This window comes from Gymnoscopelus microlampas (assembly GCF_963454915.1).
Source record: "Gymnoscopelus microlampas genome assembly, chromosome: 5".
Taxonomy (NCBI): domain Eukaryota; kingdom Metazoa; phylum Chordata; class Actinopteri; order Myctophiformes; family Myctophidae; genus Gymnoscopelus; species Gymnoscopelus microlampas.
The window spans coordinates 45,252,226-45,272,363 of NC_139942.1; the positions used below are offsets into that span (position 1 = coordinate 45,252,226).

Below are 20,138 nucleotides of genomic sequence, written 5' to 3' on the forward strand. Positions count from 1 at the left end.
TAGCCAAATTCATACTTTGAAAATGTTCAATGTCAGACACTTGTTCTTAACTTGTCAGTTATTTTCAGCAAGCGACAACACTGTACAATGAAGCATTTAAATCAAGCTCAAGTAAGCTACAACAGTACATCACAATTCATCATTTGATATAGAACATAAAATGACTTTAGTATTTTGGTCTGATGCAGATCCCCATTTCGGAGTCCTTCAGCGATTACTTATGTTTTGACCAATATTTTATAAAAAAGGGGAAGAAATGGCAAAGGGTGCCGATACCGATGTTGTAAAAAAGATATTCTTATATAAATATATGCCGATATATCAGCCAAACCTATATGGGGTCAAGCTCTAAAAAAAAAAAAAAAAATGACCACACAAAGAGCACTGTCTTTTTGTTTATTGCACAAATCGTACATGTCCAACTGAACTGGTAACACAATATCAGGCAGTGGTGGAGAAAGAAAAATGATCAAAAGCCTTAATATGTATACAAGAACAAAAACAATAGCCAGTCAGTAGGAACATCTGGATATGAATGTCTGTTACCCAACAGAGAAATATTTAAAAAGGATAATTTTGTGTCTTTTTTTTTTTTACATGATGGAACCAAAACTAGGCTAAACTGACTGCTTTCCTGTTCTTAACAGAGGGATGTAGTCTGTAAAAGGAAAACTAAATTATGTCTCAAAGTCAACTGTTTTTTTTTCCTTTTAATTTTCAAAAGTACTTTTTCCTTATACAGTATAGAATATAAACCTCTGGATCAATACCAATCAAATCAGTCAATCAAACAAGTAATTTCCTCTTTTTTTTTGGAAGTCAAACAGTTTCTAAAGTTTTTTTTCTCTTTACATTTTTAATATATATTTATATATGTACATATAAATTCAACTACCTAGAGTTCTCATAGAAAATGAGAAAAGCTGGGACTCTCGCTCACACAAAACAAATGCCTGGCAAGCATACTGACCCACCCCTCTCCCTCCCTGCTGTCTTTAACATGGTATTAAATACAAGACAAGTGCAAGATACCTCTCATCTCAAGTGGTATGCGAGCCTCTGATACCAGACCTGGGTCAAAAGTATTTTATGTGAAATCCCCAACAAATAAGATTTCTGGGAATGGTTGACCACTTAAGCCCTAGTCTTGCAAAGCCAGACAATCGGAGATCTCCACCTTCTGATACGTCAGGTGATTGACATCAAAATTCAATATATGGGCTAGAACAGCGGCGAGAATGGCCTCTAACAAACCTATGCCTACTGCTTTGAAAACCAACCATATCAGCATCCCAATATGAAGGATCGCCATGAAGTCAATGCAGTTATTTTTTACATTTCCAAATTGTTGAGCCCACACATTCAATGTATCTGTTACCAGATGTATCAGCATGTGGAGACCTCTGATTGTCTGGCTATGTGAGACTACTTAAGCACTATTTTATACTTAATCGTACGACAAATAGCCATAGAAATTTTGGGGAAAAGTGGTTAAAGATGCCTGGCATAAGCGGCAGTGGTTCTCAACACTAGTCACTGAGACCCCAGTGTCCTGCTGGTTTTCTCTCGCTTTCTAGGTTGTCCTCAGACGAGTCCAGTAACCTAATCAGACTCATTTAGACCTGGGACATCAGGTGAAAGCAATCTGGGTAGAATGGAAAACAGCCTGGGTTCCCACTCCCTAAGCAAAGCAGTTGAGAAACACAGTGTTAACAAATTGAATACATTTGTCCAATAAACTAAAACCCAGCTAGCAATCTGAACGCACTCAAGTGGCTCATTAGGCAGTGTTTCAGGTACAAATCGACCCAGGTCTGTTTCGCCTGTATTCAACAAAAGGTGGCCGGCTTCTGAAAAAGCCCACGGTTCCCCGACAAGAGTCCAGGAACAGTCCCTACATCCACATTACTACATTATTATACTGTCTGGTTATAACTTATCATAGTCAGCTTCATGAATTCTCATCGCCACAATCCGGGGGCTGAGCAGAGGGTTTCTTGTCCAGGACTGGTGTGAGAAAGCGGAAAGAGGAAAAGGGGTGCTGGTGGAAGCAAAGTGGAAGTTTCTCTCTTCCTTCTCTCGGCTGGCACTCAGTCAAGACACGCCTGCTAAGTGCAAAAAGACCCCCCACTCAAAGAAAAAGCAGGGAAAAATATATATCTTACAGGATAAATACCTGTATGACCTGAAATTAACACTCTTTTAATTAACTGGGGGAAACATTCCAATGAAGGGGTAAGTGCAAGCAACTGACATTAACAAAGACATTAATTCACTCCTTCCCCCCTTTGGTACACTGTACACAAGTGCACATTTTTGCTGTCGTCTCAAACCAAAAAAAACATCCCTGATTACAAGTGCACTCAGTTGTGAGGGAAAAAAGGCCAATGGAGGGGATGGTGTAGTTTCTGAAGTGTCTGAGGGGGAGAGACGGCACGTGGAAACCTAGTAGTCATGAGTGAGCACAAACACAAGACACAAGAAGTATCTAAAAGCCCCGTTAGCGGTCCCTAGAGTCTGTATTGCTCTTTACACCCAACTCGCTAAATGAAAAGCCATGGGGTCACCAACATCTGAAAGGGTGCATCCTCTGATATTTTGGCCTGAAGGAGGCGCATGGATCATAGGGCATGAGGGTCACTCATGTAGTTTGGGTTAATCTTCCAGAGCATGAAAGGGCTCAACAAGTTTCACAGCAATCTGCCCATTCGATTTTGATGTAATACCTTTTAAAAAAAAACCTGTCTATTAGATTTTGAAATAACTTATTTGCGGAAAAAGTGGAAAGTTTGGCCAAGAGGAATGCCATGGGGCTCCAAAATCAGTAGGTTTCATTCACTGGGGTTCATGGAGGTACACAGAAAATCCCATGGCAATCCAGCCGGTAATTTTCAAGATGTTGTTTGGAACCAAAGTGGTGAACCACCCGACAGAGCGACACAGCCATCCTGAGAGCACCTGCTGCTAGCGGGACTAAAAGAAAAATACCTCTCAAGGTGCTTGCACACTGCTCAATTTTGGCCATTATATACGTTCATTACATGCGACACTGTGCGATGGGAAAACGGTAAAATTGTGATTATCCACATCGACTGTGGGAGTTCAATTGAGCCTCCCTCTCTCATTGTGTGACGAGACTACGACCAACATCAGCCAACGTATGCCTGGGCCAAAGTATTACCATTCAGTGACGATGTCACACTGATGATGTCACACTGATAGATGCAAGATGCTCATGACATGCCATTTTCCCCACCCACTTTTATTTTATGTTGGACATCACCAAGAGGGCCAATATCGTACAGTGTGTAGTCACCTTTACTGATGTTTGGTGTTGAAACAGGGAGGTGGAAGGGGAAAAGGGGCGGGTACAATCGGGCTTGAGCCCCCCTCCTGCTAAACCCCTCTTACAGTATAAATAGACTACGCTACAAAGAGGAGAGAATGGTGACGTGCTAAGGGAAGGAGAAGGATGGAGCTTGGATGCTGGTGTTCTCTAGCTTACTAAAGGGTGCTCAATGTGGAGGCGTTTTGCCCTACACAGACACACACACGCACACACACACACACAGAGTACATTGTTCTAGGCAGAACATATTAGATATGCATGGACAACCAGGGGACCTCCGAAGTGGTTTATAGGGACATAAGCGCACATCAGAACTTTCTTCATACAATAGTCAAAAATCTGGACACTGGAAGTGCGTATGTCTGTCGTCCCCCCATTTGCACACTGTTGTCTGGCAGGAAAACCAGGTTTTAAGCATCTCGGTCATTCTCCCTATGAGTAAAATGTATTTGTATATTGATGTGTGTGTCTTGTGTGTGTGCCAGTGTGTCAATAGTGCTTGCCTATGTGCATCAATTCTAGAGCAATAAAGTAAATGTGTGTGTGTTGTTTGTATGCATGTATGTATGGCTCAGGAGGACATGCACTGGACGTGGTCTGGCGCTCCGTCCTCTTCGTCGGAGGAGTCTGGAGAGCTCCAAGACTCATCTGTGTCACCTTCCCCACCACCCTCACGACGAGTCTGTGGACAGAGATAGGTTTTTGTAATAGTAATACTTTTAATAATTTCTTATCAATGAATCGACACAAAAAAGCCAATCTACAATGTGAGCTTGTAGAACTGCTATTTTTTCCCTTCTTTTTTAAAAACTAATCGTTCATTAATCGTAATCGAGGCAAAAGTTTGGAATAATTGTGATATTGTTTTGAAGTCATATCACCCAGCCCTAGAATGAGAGGGCCTCCATGGCAGCCACTTGGTGTATTGAGAGTTCAGTAACCACCTTATGTATACTTTGTCGTACGACAAATAGTAGAAAATAGCAGATATACAAGCTCACAATATAACAGGCTTGTAGATCTGCCATTTCTCCTTTTTTGGGGGACAATCTTTACCTATAATGACATGCCAAAAATAAGGATGCCAGGTTTAAAGTGGATAAACTTTATTTTACCCTGTCAGGCCTCCTCCTCCTACATAATTATTTCGACGTGGTTTTATTCTCAGATTTAGTTCATCAGCGTGTTTTTAAAATGTTAGACAAATATATCAAAGCAAATTATACCAAGCAAGCAAACCTTTAAGTCACACTACTTTGGAATCATGACTTTGCCTTTAACAGATTTGAAAACAAATAACACATTTCTGGGGGCGTGCTGGTACAGACGCCATGATCACTCGATAGCGCATCAACCACATAATTGCAACATCTATGGTTAGATTCTGGTCAGAGAATTGTGTTATATTGTTTCCTGTGTCTCTACACTCTCCTATAAAGCCAAATATCAATGATAATGATCAATTTGATCACTATCAACTATTTCCAATATGAATATTGACAGATGCCTCGTCAGTGCACTTACAGTATGGCTAAGTTCCAGGCCAGTCATTAATCTAGGCAGTGGACAAATTGAGCCTAGCGTTAGCAGCTAATGATGATCCCCATACACTGGTTTGACAATGATGTGAAACCAGACAGGCCACTTGGCCTTCGGTGTTGCTATGTTTTTGAGGGCAAAATGCCAGTGCAGCAAGGCCGTCAAATAAAACAAAGATTTTTAGTCTATGGCAATAATGAGTTGAACTTAAGCATCCTGCCCTGGATGCAATTTTTCACATATTGACACAATGTTCACAGACCTGTCTGCATAAACCTCCAGGTAGTTTGTGTTCTTTTTCCACAGTGCCATATTAGTGCTTGTTACAAAAAAAGAAGACAGTCTAGTTCAACATTCTGTTCCTTTTTCAGTTATGTTGTAATTATCTAGTACCAACAAGGCTTGGCTATTGTAGCTGATTAATGTGAGACCAGTGCTGACGAGACCACTGTCCTGGAAGCTTACCCTCTGGGGTCGTCTGTTCCTCATGTGTCTCATCAGGAACCACAAGAGCTGGGTGTCGTACTGGTCACCGTGGCGCACGCTGTCCTCATCGCGCTCCCGCTTGTTCTTCTTCATCACCTTGGCAACCAGAAAAACAACAACAGCAACAACAACAACTGTGATGTCGCACAACAACAGAATGTTTCTCTGCTTCTCTGACTGCTGTGGCATTGTCTCATCCACTCAAGAACATACATGATGTGTGCATCTGCAAGGACGCACGTACACGTAGACACATGCTATGGAATTGCATCATTAAATTGATTTTGTCTTATTATTGACCAATTTTTTTGCCGTTAGGTGCTTTGTCAAGAAAGAACTTTATGAATAAATATATAATTTTATGCCATTACATTAAAAATAAAAGCCGCTAACTGCGGCCTGGCAGTTTCCCCCCCCAGGGGGCGAATTCAGTTTCAGCCATGAAAGAAAAGAAAAAGAAACAAACAAAAAAATGTACATTAGAGTGTACTAGATGGCTACCTCTTTTAGGCCCTTGAGTGCTGTGGGGCTCTCAGCAGTAGGGGCCCACAGTTTGACATCGTGATCAAGGCCGCTGGTGGCCATCCCTGGCAGGTGGGGGTGGGGCTCCAGACAGTTCACCTGCACAGAGACGGGGAACAGGGAATGAAGAGACAAGGACCGAGGTGAGATGAGTGAATGTTCAACCCAACCCGAAGAAGCATCACATCGGTGTGTCACCTACATTCATTCACAAACAGTTCTGGGGAGAGGTCACTACCTAGATTCAGATTCAACTTCCTTGTCACATCAAAAAAACACACATTTCTCATACAAGCCCCCGACATTTAGCAGTTTAAAAAGAGGGTAAAGAAACAAGGAAAACAAAGTCAGATAACAGAAGAGAGACACTAATTACATATAAATCAGACTTTAGCCTACTCTTCACTTCGCTCGTACTCACCACTCCACCTCTGTCCCCCTCCATGAACTGGACGATGCGAGCAGAGTATTTGTCCCACAGGTAAATGTGTCCACAGTCGCTGCCACTGACCACAAACTCGCTGCACGGCCCGTAGAAGTTAACTCCCTTCACTGTGTAAGAGAGGAGGGACAGTGTGATGTTTACTTGAAACATCATGAAAATTTAACACGCCAAATGGTGATTTTCTGCTGCACCGAGTACGACTTTGTCAAGTGTAAACAACAACAGCACAGCTGCAAAGCAGCTTATTGCCCGGAGGTTCTTTTCTTTTGACAAAAATGCATTTGGTGCATAATTATGAAAATATACCAACATAGGGATAGCAGCATCAGATGCAGGCTATTGGTAAATGCTTGTGTGAGTCAAGTTGAGAAATGAACACCACTCAAATCCTGGTATGTTTTTACTGGGTGAGCCCGGCAGCTGAATTATGGAAGGTCCAAGCCACTGTGGCTGGCCTAGCATGTGAAAAAGAAATGACTCTTTTTGACTAAGATGGGAACCTTCCATAACCTGAACACTTCAAGAACCTGTGAAGGCGTGTGATGGATTTTTGTTAAAATTTCCATTATAAGCAGAACCACTCTGAAGGGGGAGGTATGCCATAACAAAAAGAAAAACCCTTTATAGAGGGTTAGTACTACTTCCTGAGCAGGGCCCAAATTAGGTTCTGAGAATCTTATCTGAAATCAAGGCTAAAATCAAGTGTATGGAAACAAACCCAGTACCTGTGAAATACTTTACACGGCACAACAAGGTTCACTTATTTCTTGTAGTTGAAAAAAGCCACAAAAATAACACAGTTTTTATAGAGCACCCAAGTCTGATGTAATTTACGCATTCTACCTCGGTCGCGTTTTTTCCCCCCCATTATGAAATGCCATAGACGTGTTTAATATCGCGTCAAATAAGAACTGTGTTCCAAAAATAAACAAATGATCCTGGCGTTTGACTCTTGTGGCTATGAAGCATCAACTGACGGGCAAGAAAACGCTAATGTCACTTCCGCAAACATTTTCGCCAGAAACAGGCTGTATCAAATATGAGTGACTGACTATCATAAACGATACAGAGCCACCTCCCTGACAATATCGCAGAGACTATTTGTTTATTTTTGGACCACAATTCTTATATGAGACGATTCTAAGATGACCCAATATTATTCTCCATAGAGAAATTACTTTTGCGGCCCATGGGATGAACGAGTGACGTCAGGACAGGACTCTATTTCAGCAGGTAATCAGGTTCCCTTTCATCATTCTAAAAACAAGATGGAGTCCAGTAACAGCTTGGCTTCCATGTGGATCACTGGCATCATATTGATGATCATCCAAACCTTTTGTTATCTTTCTGCATCGATATTTTTTTTTCCTCTTAGCAAGACATTGTGATGTACTACTGAAAGTGATTATCAACCTTTTTCATTTCAAGGATCTCGAGTTTGATATGCATTAGACCGCACAGACCACCCATTTGATAACGTTTTTTCAAAGTTTTATCTGGGACCCCAATCTACACTGTAAAAAACTCAGAGTTTATAAGGATCCCCTTGGCTCCACTTGTACACTCTCACAGTTACAGACCCATAAGGGTCCATTTGACAAAGAGAAGCAGCGATGTAGGCATAAGGACAATGGAGGTCCTTGCATTCAGCTTTTATTATTTGTTTCTGATGATGTCAGTCGTCTACACATTTGGGCATGGTTTCAGCCTGATCCAAGCCCCACTGACCTCCTCCATCATAAAATAATTCATAATAAAATGCGTGGAGGTACTAGCAGTGTGCACAAGGCATTTGGCGCATTTGGCACAAGGCATTTGGCGCTGATCGGTCCAGCGGTTAGGTCCGGATTTAGCACACAGACAGACAGGTACAACATTGAAAGTGTTTGGTGAATGTTCATTCCTCGGTACCTGTGGCGTTGTTGCGATGTCCCTTGTATCTCCTGACGTAGTCGGCTCCGTCGCTGTGGTTGGAGTCAAACAAATAGATGTCCTCGTCGTTGTAACTGGCCAGGAGCTCTGAACAGATGGAATTCAACAATTCACATTTTTATTCTGAGCCACGCACAGCTCCAATGTCATCATCAAGTATGAGATTGTCAATGACGACGAGTCTGCCTACAGGGCCGAGGTCAGATCAATGGCACTCTGGTTTCAGGAGAATAAACCTCACTCTCAAGACCAAGGAGGCCAGCTGGCCACATTCCATCAAAAAAAGACGAAGCAGCGTTTAAAAGACGTGCAATTCACACCATACCAAAAAAACAAAAACCAAGACCATTACTCAATATGTCTACTGTCTAGCGAACTACAACCGTCAGGAAGCTCGTGCCAATTTAAAGGAAAACACACAAACAGCGTTGTGAGAACCTTTTGAAGTTGATAAGGGGCGACTAGGGACTGACAAAACATGTTTCTTTAAGACACTTTTGTCATTAATTGCTTTATTTGGATAGCAAAGAGAGATAGGAAAGCAAACAGGCAGAATGGAGGGTTGCCATGCAACAAAGCTCTCCAGCCGGAATCAAACCAGTGACAATGCAATTACATGGGTGACGCACCAACCGGCCAGCTCCCAAGCGCACCACACCACCACAACTACAACCCTGAAGCCTCACTTTAATAGCAAAGAACTGGGAAAGCTATGAGTCAGTGTGCGCAACACATGCAGAGAACATGGTTTTTACCTGTGCCATCGTGGCTGTAGACCAAGCAGGTGATGTTGGTTTTGGACTCACTGGCCACCAGGTGAGATGGACAGAACTTTTTCAGCACCCCGTTGTTGTCGTTGTCGTTGATCTTCCTCTGATCATAGATCCTAGATAGTGTGAAGAAAAAAGGCCATGAAGGAGGAACAGAAATTAAAAGAGAAGTCACTCAAGTGTCAGTTAGTAACTATGAACCCTAAGATCAAAACCATGAAGACACAGAGCCTTCCTGTCCAATCTTTAGCTATGGATAGTACGTAACTACTGTATGCAATAGTAACCTGTACAAATCACAATGCCGCGTTCATTGGTGAAGCTGCTCTATAGATGAATCCACAGACGCGCTGCCTGTAGGCGGCCATTGCTGCGGTGTCGCGGTGTAGGAGCGTTGACACCGCAGCTATGGCTGCCTACAGGCAGCGCGTTTGTGGATTTGTCTATACAGGCTGGTTGCTACTGGTCATGTCCTAGTGTGGGGACGGTCTACACCTCATTTGGCCAAATGAAAATAGTGATCTATAAATACTTCACCAATAACAACAAATATGCTTCACATGAGAACAATGGTGATTTACCATTATTTTCCAGTGTGGCTCCTAGGGGCCTGTCTAGTGTGTCTATCCGTGGCTAAATTCGCAAAGCACTGAACCCGACCAGTGCCACATTTCTTGTGCATGCTGCCAATAAGTTAATTTGCTTTGCATATAGTTTGTCTTATAAGACAAAAGTCACAATGCCCCATTTGGATCAATTCAGCTTTGAACTTCTAATTAATCAGTCACCATCATCATCACCTCCAGGTAATCCTCAGGTCTCACCTGACATACTGATCTCTCCCGCCCACAGCAAAGTGGTGTGTGTTGGCTGGGTTCACGAAGATGGTGTACAGCCCGACTTTCTTGTCTCCCTCCTTCACCACCGTCAGTTTACTGTCACATACGGGGAGAGGGACTATTAGATGATACGGTCATATGAACTTAATCTACATACATGTAGCAAGAGTGTGTTTGTATGTGTCTGTGATCATCTCACAATGTCAAACAGTGTTGGAAAGTATCTACATTACACAAGAACTGTACTCGAATGTTTAACACGGTTCACTTCTGGTTACTGGAAAAGGTTACAAGATGTAGTTTATTTAGTGCAGGCTGTTTTTTGTTTTTTTTAAATACGATGTGTATTAGTTATGTCTTGAAAATGTGTTGGTTTATTTATTGTACATGACTGTCGCTTATGTGTTCAGACATGTATTGTTGTGTGAATGAGGACCACCATGGAAATTTGTCCTGGACTTTCAATCGTTGTTATAATAGCAAAGTAAACCTTCATTCACAATCACTACTTTATAAACAAAACAGAAGAAGCTTTTGGTGGAACACTCGTTTTCACTTTGGTGAAATACAAGCGTGATCTTGAACTCTAAATAAAACCCTCCGTCTGAGTGGACTGAAATGAAAGCCATGGCATGGTGTGTGTGATCACTCACTTGGCGGCTCGGTCTAGACGCAGGTCAATACCAAACACCACAGCGTCTTCTCCAGCTGATAGAAAGGAACAGGGCGAGTCTGGCTCCAAGGCCAGCTAGCACGTGCACACACACACACACAGAGCATTATTATATTTATCGTCATTAACCCATTAAGACCTGGAACTGTGTCATTTTTAGATTTGAGCTAAAAAGCATTATTTTACACGTTGGGCTATTCAAAAATAGCAGATATACAAGCTCATAGCATGGCACAGAGTGCCGCGCTATGAGCTTGTAGATCTGCTATTTTTGAAAAATCGTGAAAATGTGTGCAAATCTTTGAATATTTATATTTTTAAAGCAAACTTTTTTAACTCAAATCTTTGCTTCTGGGGGTCCCTGGAACAAAATATTTTGATGGGGGTCTGCGGCCAAATACATATAATTGTGGGGGTCCTTGAGATGAAAAAGATTGAGCACCACTGATATAGAAACATACGTTTTTCAGAAAACTGTTGAGATTTAGGAGACATGTAGAATCGAAAATCGACTTCAGGTCTTAAAGGGTTAAACACACACACACACACACACACACACACACACACACACACGCGCGCGCACACGCGCGCACGCACGCACGCACATCCAAAAAGCTGAGGCCTAAATAGTCTGAATTCTTAACATCTTAATCATGGGTAATAAAAGACATACAAGGAAGAGACAATCCTAACAAAAGCCAGACCTCCAAAATATTTTTTTAGGCTGCCATCAGGCTGTCACAGAGAGTAGTCAGAGAGTAGTTTTGGTTTAGTAGCGTCTGATTAACCACTTATGCTTTGTCATACAAATATCAATAATACATGTCACAAGCTCTTGTGAGCTTGTAGTTCTGGTATTTTGAAAAAAAAAAAAACATTTTTTTAATCCAAATCAAAATGTATGACTTTTATTTTAAATAAAGCACTAATTGATGACTTTGATTAACTGTTGCACCCCCTAGTGTAGTCATTACCTTGTGAGCTGCTCCTTTGTGCTGTGCCACCCTCTTGGTAGTCTTACAGCGCTGGGTGGCAGAGAGCTCAGCCACTCTGATCTGTCCGTCTCGGGCACACATGGCCAAGGTGGAGTCTCCACTGTGGGGCAGGAACTTAGCCTGAGGACAAAGGCAGGGCGAAAAACAGAACCCCTGGATATCAGCATTCAGTGTATGCTCTGGATTTTAAATGGCTTTATGGACATGATCCAAGATAAATCTTTTGGCTAATCACTCCTATCTCCAACAAAACATCTAAACAATTTAAACAATATTTATTCACCCTATCCTTGAGATTACTTTTCTCAAAAAAAGGACCATACAGCGTTAATACATGTCTATTCAGAGCTTTGGACATATCTCACAATTGAATTTTAGATTTAATTTCTTAACATTTTCTCCAAAGTCATTTAAACATTACAGAACGTACTTACAGAATAACTGAGTCTACTGGCAAAACTACTGCGCAGTTAACACATTAACCGCCAAGAGCGTAGTCCTACGGTCCATTAAGTCCAACTGTTAAGCGCCGAGAGCGTAGCCCTACGGTCCGGGTGCCTTTTCCTTTTTTTCGAAAAAAAAAAAACTTTTTTCAATTTTCGACACGGACCATTTCAGTGTAACACCACCGGAAACGGAACTATTTGCGATCCCGTTTTGCCGTTCCCGTCGGCCTCCATTCTAAAAGCGCACACTAAAACTCCATTTTCTCCCTTGTAGTTTTTTCTCCTCGGTCATCACTGTTTAACATAAACCGTTCTAACTACAACATGGATGCCCCGTTTGACACGTGGTCTTCACTGCTCGAACCAGGCAGATGTCTGCGATGTAAACAAACAGTGCACAGCTCAATTTTACGGATTTTAACAAGGTCTATGGCGACGTGAAAAAAACAAAAAACAACAATAAAACCTTGGCACTGGTGAGTACATTATGAGATTAACCTCTGGCGGTGGAAGTGTTAATAAGTCATCATGACTCCCTGGAGAAAGGTTTGATTCATGATATCATTCAGAAATCAATATTTTCTCCAGGGAGTATTTTCTATGTCGATCTGTGCATAAAAAATGCATTAAAACACAATTAAATAACCACGCAATCTTTTGCAAGTTAGATTATCAATATATCAAGCAAGTTGCAACTTACAGTACGTCTCTGCAAGTTTATTTTCACACCCTATTGAAAATGAACGGAATCCAAAGGCTTCCCCAAATACCAAACAAAGGTACACGTCAAGTACATCAGTGAGTCATAGCCTAAGGGCAAAACATGCAAGGTCCTTGCAAAAGTAAATAAAGAAACATGTTTTGTCAGTCCCTAGCCGGCCCCTAATCAACTTCAAAAGGTTCTCACAAAGCTGTTTGTGTGTTTTCCTCTAAATTCGCACGAGGTCCTTTAAAATGAATACATGTAAATTCTCTGCTCAGAGTGGTGATTTCAGTCGGGAAACTTACATAAACAACCTCCTATGTACTCCTTCCCTCACATCCCTGCCTCCAACTTTATTGCCTACTATGCGCTTTTTACTTTTCTTATTCTGTGCTGCTGTATCACATAGAATTCCGCCCCCCTTGGGGGACTAATAAAGTATCATCCTATCCTAAACCCAATCCCTTCTCACAAGCTCACCTGAAATACATTGCTCTTGTGTCCGCTATCAAACTCCAGCTCGGCGCGGCGGATGGCCCAGTCCCAGATGACCACGCGCAGGTCGTCGCTGCCCGAGGCGAGGCGCGTGCCCGAGGGGTTGAAGTGCAGCGTGTTGACGCAACCCGTGTGCCTCTCCAGGCGCCCCTGGAGCTCCAGACGCTGGACCAGGCCGCGGGCGCCGCACACGCGCCTCACAAACTGGTACGAGTCCCTGCCGATTTCCCGGGAGCGCAGCGACGGCACGGCCCGCCAGCCGGGGCCGCGCATGTCGCGGAGCTCCGCCCCCAGCCACGCCTCCATGGCCTGCTCGTCCTCTTCCTCCTCCTCCTCGTGGTCGTCTTCTTCCTCGTCGTCATCGTCGTCGTCGTCGTCGTCCGAGCTGGAGGAGCGGTTGGCGCCGCCGCCGCCGCCTCCTCCTCCACTGCCGGGGCGGTTCCGCTTCCTCGCCCTCGCGGCTCTCTTTCCTGCATCCTTCTCTTTCGCCTTCTCCCTCCTGCCTCCCTCGCTCTCCTTCTCGGCATCCTCGGTCAGGGAGTACAGGCCGCTGCCGTCCATGCTGTCTGTGTCTTCCTCCTCGTCTGCGGCTGCCTCCGGCCCGCCCTCTGGCATAGGCTTGTCCCCCGACTCCTCGTCTGCTTGTCTGGGAGCTGCAGCAGAGCCTAGGGCTGTCACGATTATGAAATATTACATGACAATTAATTATCACAAATAGTTGTGTTTTTGTTGTTGAACTTGAGCTTTTAGGCTCTTAAGTTGCACAGCTGTCAGGGCAGAAATGACAAATAACCGAACTATACAAATAAACATATTTAAGTAACTTAATACTTTAAAAAAAAAGAAAAACATCAATAGTGAAAATACAAGCTGAGATGTATTCTTAAAATAATTAGAAAATATTTTCAACATGGAAACGATTATGCAAACATTATTGCGATTATCTCAAATAATTGCGATTAGGTGATTATGTAATAATTGTGACAGGCCCAGCAGAGCCTTTGATTAAAAGGGTGAGTTTAATTTCTATCCTGACAGATTTATAAAAATCAATGGCCAACGAGATCGTTACATTTCTGAGGTAGTGAGGAGGCTTTCGTAACCTAAGAAGATTTGTTGTTGCGTTATTGGGGAGAAGTTGCAACATTGTTGCATTTTTCATTTAGTTCGGTTAGCGTCCGTTCACACTGCACACTTTGTCAAGTGCACCAAACATCGTAAACAAAATGCCAATCAGTCAAAACAGGTGGAAGGTCGAATTTAATTGCCAATAGCAAATTTGACCTTTTAGTTGGACCTAATTATAGAATATACATTTTCATTGATACATGTCCACTAATAAGCCACTATATCCACTATATTTACTATATTTGGGTCGGACTGCGTTCTAACCTACAGTGAACCTAACTTGAACTAAGACCCTCGTTTGCAGGCAGACCAGAGTTCAAATGATAGTCTCTACACACCAGCAATTGGACTATTTGACGAAATGCTCCAGGGATAGATAAAATGGACCAAACGGTTCAAGGTGTGAAGAAAGCGCTAAAAGAAATGCAAGCTTTTTCATGAGAAACAACATGAGCCGTTAACAGTATGAAATGAATGAATTAAGTTAGCCTCCTCAAGTGCTTGGGAGAGAGTGGGGTCACCTGTTTCAGAGGAGGTCTCTGCTTGTCCCTCTTTGATTCCAGAGGAATCCCCCTCCACAATTCCGGAATCCCCCTCTGCTTGTCTGTCTTCTCCTGGATCTTGCTCCTCCTCTGAGCCACCTGGTGCACACACACACACACACACACACACACACACACACACACACACACACACAAGCTTGGTAAACAACTACTAGCATGTACAGTATAAAGGCTCAAAGCTAGTTTAAATTGTGTATTTGCATGTCCTAATAATCAATAATTTGCATGGCCAGTCCTTTACCGTTAAGCACAGTGGATTTGCTGTCTGTGTCCGCCATCCCGTCTCTTTTATCCTACCTCTGCCCGAAGGAGAGCCTGCAGAAGACAAAATACATGAGTTATAAGTAACAACTAAAACCTCATTATGTTGCACTTATAATTAAGAGTTGTTCCAATACCTGTATCGAAAAATCCACCGATACTGCCTAAAATGCTGGTATCAGCGGGTAATGAGTATATCAGTCTATGACATTCCGATACCATGTAATTTACCACGTGATGATGTTTAAATTACGGTAATATGTTGAATGCTTTCAGTTGATGTTACACTATTGTACTATTTACATCATTATTTTACTAACTTGTAGCTGCACTTTAACAATTATGAATGGATTTTAATCTATTCCTAGATCCGTGGTTCTCAAACTTCTTTAATTCAAGGACCCCCATAACTCTTGAGAGTGCAAAGGGTCCATTTGGTTCCATTTGTACACTCTCAGAGTTACAGACCTGTGAGGGTCTTTTTGGAACCCACTCGAGGAACCCTGAGGGTCCTTAGACCCCAGTTTGAGAACCACTGTCCTAGTCCTGGTATCGGATCGGTAGTTGGTATCAACCGATACACAAGTTGTGAGTAGCAGAATCGGTATCGGGAAGGAAAAACTGGTATAGGTCGGTACATCTCTAATTGTCCATTTTTATTTTTTTCATCTCCATTTTATTGTCATATGCTTAGCCTTTATGACATTTCTGTACTTTTATCTTAATTAATCTTAGTTGTATCACTCTGCTCTGTAGCCTATACCCATTCTGTTTTCCTAGCTTACTGCAGTCTGTGATGACACCTCCCCACCGGAGAAAATAAAAAAGGTCCATCATCTATAGCAGTGGTTCTTAACCTTTTCAGGCCACGACCAAATCTTTTTTTTAAACAGAGGACCCCCCCAACCTAGACAAGCACTTAGGAGTTGAGGCATTACATTTTGTTTGACTCGGTTCCACAGATAAATAATGTGAAAATAGCAGATCTACAAGCTCACAATGCCTCGAGGCGCCGTGAGCTTGCAGATTTGACAATTTGGCCAATGTTTGACCAGTTTTTATTGTGTAGTTTGTTGATTACATTTGATGCAGTAAGGGTCCTTTTTCTTATCAGGTATGAAAAAGGTCTTAAAAGTCCTTAAATTGTCACTTCACTGCCATCTGGGGACCCCAACCCCCCCATGACCCACAAGTTGAGAACCAGTCTGATCTATAGTTAGTTATTCGCCACCCACCACCACTTCACAGGTGCACAACAACAAGAAAACTAAACTCCATGCTGCTGTATGTTGCACGTGAAACTGGACATCACTGCATGCAGTGAGTCAACCAGTTACCTGATCAGCTCAGTGGCTACACCGAAAACAGCCGATCTACAAGCTCACATATCTTGTCTAGTGTTGATGATGTCTAAGATATATTATTGTATGTATATGTCTGTCTTTAAATGTCTCTATGAATTGAATTCACAGGACCACAATTGAAATAAGCTTTTTGTGTAATATCCTTTTTTTAACAGTGCACCATTGTATAATGGCACCACTTTGCAGACTGTTGATTGATTGAATACTTTATTAGCAGTTTGCAACAAAAAAAAAGCACAGGAAAGTACAGTTCAATACAGGGTCTGCTAAAAGGATTTTAAACCCAAGCCAGCCTATGCCTCGTTTCCATTGGGGTCCTTTGTACTCAAGTAATCTAAATATTAATAAAGTATTCAATCAATCAATGCTATGTTACGGTGCGCGACACCGACGCACCACCAAGTATACAGTAAATGCAGACATAATCTAGCCCAGTGGTTTTCAACCCTTTTCATGTCAAGGACCCCCAAATTGACACTTATTAGCCGGCCCTGCGGACCACCCATTTGAAAAGATATGGCCAGGGACCCCCATAAGAGAAGATTTGTACGGCTCTAGCAGTGATTCTCAACCATTTTAATTTCAAGGACCCTCAGTTTGACATGCATTAGGCTACGGACCCCCATTTAATGGCATTTATATCTCTGGGACCCCAAGTTATATTGATAAATCAATGCGGGTCCATTTGGTTCCATTTGTACACTCTCTGAGTTACAGGCACATAAGACCCTTATGATAAGGGTCCATTTGGTTCCTAAATATATATCATTTAGCTGGGGACCCCCTGGAACTCCCTCAAGGACCACTGGTGGTCCCCGGACCACTGGTTGAAAACCACTGATCTAGCCAACTGCCAGGACCAGTCGTCGCAGCAACAATTGACATAATAAGCAGCGTGTTAGCTCTCTCTCACACACACACACACACACACACACACACACACACACACACACACACACACACAATGTTCATGGCTGTCTGTGTGTTGCTTTTGTTTGGAGTTGCACTGTCTGTCTGTCTGTAAACAACAGTTGGTTCATGAGTTAAAGGGCTCGTTGTGTTGCCTGATGATATATTACAACCAGACAGACGACGCAACAATTCCAAATAACGACTGTGGGAAAACAACACACAAACTGAAAGATAATGTGGTTGTCCACGGCTGCTAACTGACAGTATAGACAGACAAACTGACGTTTAAGTTGTCATCAACACGCAGCTTGGTGGTTTGGTTTGCAGACCAGCTAGCATCATGCTAGCACGCGCAGGCTAACGTGTCGTTATTACCACTGTTGCCAGATTCTGAAAGAAACAAGCAACCAGGTCTAGGAAAACAAGCCCAAAAGAAGGGACTATAAATAGGCCACATCACATGAGCTCGCTCTTTAAACCTTTTACTTGATTGAATACTTTACTGACAGTTTGCAAAGACAAGCACAGGGAAGTACAGTTCAATACAAGGTCTGTTAAAGAGGATTTTAAACATAAGAAAGCAATGTCTTGTTTCCATTGGGATCCATTGATCTCAAGTTATCGAAGATGATCATCAGAAGAGCATGAGCATCAGCTGTTTGAAAATAGCTGATCTACAAGCTCACAACGACGCGTTGTGAGCTTGTAGATCTAGCGGGGGAAAGGGGATTTTTGGGGGCGGGGGGGGACACATATTAATCTGAGGGTCCTTGACAATGACATGAAAATGTTTGAGAACCACTGCTTTAAACGACATAAGGAAACAAGCCCAAATAAGCAACTACACTTTAAGAACAAACCCCCAAAAAACCGCAACCGCCACCACCAAGATTTACAAGCAACTTTACAGAAAAAACAAGCCCAAAATCACTTGTAATAAGCGGACGTGGCAACCCTGGTTTATTACCTCTCTCTGGTGGTGGAAGATAGAAGGAAGGCCCGGCCTGGCGAGGCGTTACTTTCCTTAATCTTTGTTGTTGCTGCAGATTTATGATTGTCTTCGTACCTTTTATTAATGCTACACTTTAGCAGCTCGGCGGCTAACTAAGTGCCTCGGCTGTTAAAGCTCTGACGCGACATGAGGAACAGCGGGTGCATAAAGAAAGCGTCCTGGCAAAACAACGCACACTTTTTTTTATGGAGCAACAAGACAGCGTTGGCTCTGTTGGTGTCGTAGTGAGGCTGACTGACTGTGTTTATGTTTTGACCAGTGTTGCCTGGTTTTGAGAGAGAAACAAGCAAGCCCAAAATAAGTGGCCACATGAGCACTTTAATAATAATAATAATAATAATAATGATAATAATAATAATACTACAAACTAAACTTTTTTTAGCACCTTTCAAAATTGTGTTACAAAGTGCTTTACACATGAGGCATGGACATGGTACACAAAAATAACAAAAATTGGCTATTGCAGCATTGGCTATTTGAAAATGGCATATCTACAAGCTCTTGTAGATCTGCTATTTTCAAAACGATCTTGTAAAAAAAGTGATAAATGTGGAATATTTTTGAAACATTTTGAACAACGCCAATTTTGTATGGGGGATTCCCTGGCAGTGGCACACAATATTTTCAGATGGGGGGGTCTGCAGACAAATACAAATTCATTTGGGGGTTCTTGACTTGAAAATGTTTGAGAAACACTGGTTTAAACAAGCCCAAACACAAGCCCAAATAAACAACTACACTTTAGAAACAAGCCCAAAAAACTGCAACATGCAAACTACCAATATTTACAAGCAACTTAGCAGAAAAACAAGCCCAAAGCTGCTTATAAAAAGCGGACATGGCAACCCTGCTGCTGCTTCTTCTTTTTTTTTCTTTTTTCTTTTTTTTTACCATTCCTTTTCCGGCGTGGACGCTTTTATTTTTTTTGTTCTGTCTTCCCGGAAGTTTGCCCTGAAAATACAGGTCCGATTCACATGGCAAGTTTGCAGATCCGGTCTAGAACGGATACGCAAGATGGACTGTGTGCTACCATGTACGTCAGTGTGGCGAATGACCAGGGGCCAGTTGCACCACCTCACACTAAGTTCAAACTTAGCCTAGCCCTAGTTATAGCTTAAACACATTCAATCCGGGAAAGTATCTCTGTCATTTTTAGATTTCTTTGGCTATTCAAAAATAGCAGATATGCAAGCTCAAAGCGCGGAACCGAGTGCCAGATATACGGGTAGGCGGGCTTTAGACCGGATCTAAACACTGAGCAGTACATAGAAGCCAGGATTTCCACTGGTGCTGTTATTATTATCTCGAAATGAGCAGGAGGGACAAGGGGGAGGGGCACACTGAAAGACCCAAACACATGTTAAAATGTTTTTTTCTATTATCAATTACATTCTACATTTTCAACCTAATTTTGTAATTATTACATTCAGTCAAATTTGTTCCTTATTTGTTAGTCTATCCACTTCTTTCAATTAGAAAATTGTAACTGTTGTCATGTAAAATACATTTTTAAATTATCTAAATAAAGTAAGGAAATGTTTCATAATGATAGTGAAACATGCCGAGGTGATTTGATAATATCCATCAGCTGTGTCAGGTTTCCCCTAGAAATACCAATACCCAATGCAAAAATTACACAATGGTGCCCCCTGCTGAAAATAAGCTTCTCTTGTAGTTGTGTTAATATTTAGTCTACTTAGGCTA

General features: G+C 42.2%; 1 protein-coding gene across 1 annotated transcript; it reads right to left on the minus strand.

The window, feature by feature from the left end:
- Positions 1-2,738: 2,738 nt before the first annotated feature.
- On the minus strand, positions 2,739-18,663 carry dcaf8 (DDB1 and CUL4 associated factor 8). The gene is made up of 13 exons (XM_084057966.1): positions 18,390-18,663; positions 15,127-15,200; positions 14,844-14,963; positions 13,180-13,865; positions 11,530-11,670; positions 10,536-10,630; positions 9,868-9,978; positions 9,029-9,159; positions 8,253-8,360; positions 6,318-6,448; positions 5,876-5,995; positions 5,354-5,470; positions 2,739-4,031 (listed from the first exon to the last, which is right to left on the minus strand). Exons 2-13 carry the CDS (start codon positions 15,161-15,163, stop codon positions 3,921-3,923), a joined length of 1,908 nt encoding a protein of 635 aa, XP_083914092.1. The 5' UTR covers positions 15,164-15,200; positions 18,390-18,663; the 3' UTR covers positions 2,739-3,920.
- Positions 18,664-20,138: the final 1,475 nt, after the last annotated feature.

Coding starts and splice junctions, on each gene's coding strand:
- dcaf8 (XM_084057966.1), bottom strand. CDS start 15,163: ATGGCGGACACAGACAGCAAATCCACTGTGCTTAACG. Junction 10,631..11,529: donor ACAAAGGAGCAGCTCACAAG/GTAATGACTACA, acceptor TGCACGTGCTAG/CTGGCCTTGGAGCCAGACTC. Junction 6,449..8,252: donor ACATCGCAACAACGCCACAG/GTACCGAGGAAT, acceptor TCTCTTACACAG/TGAAGGGAGTTAACTTCTAC.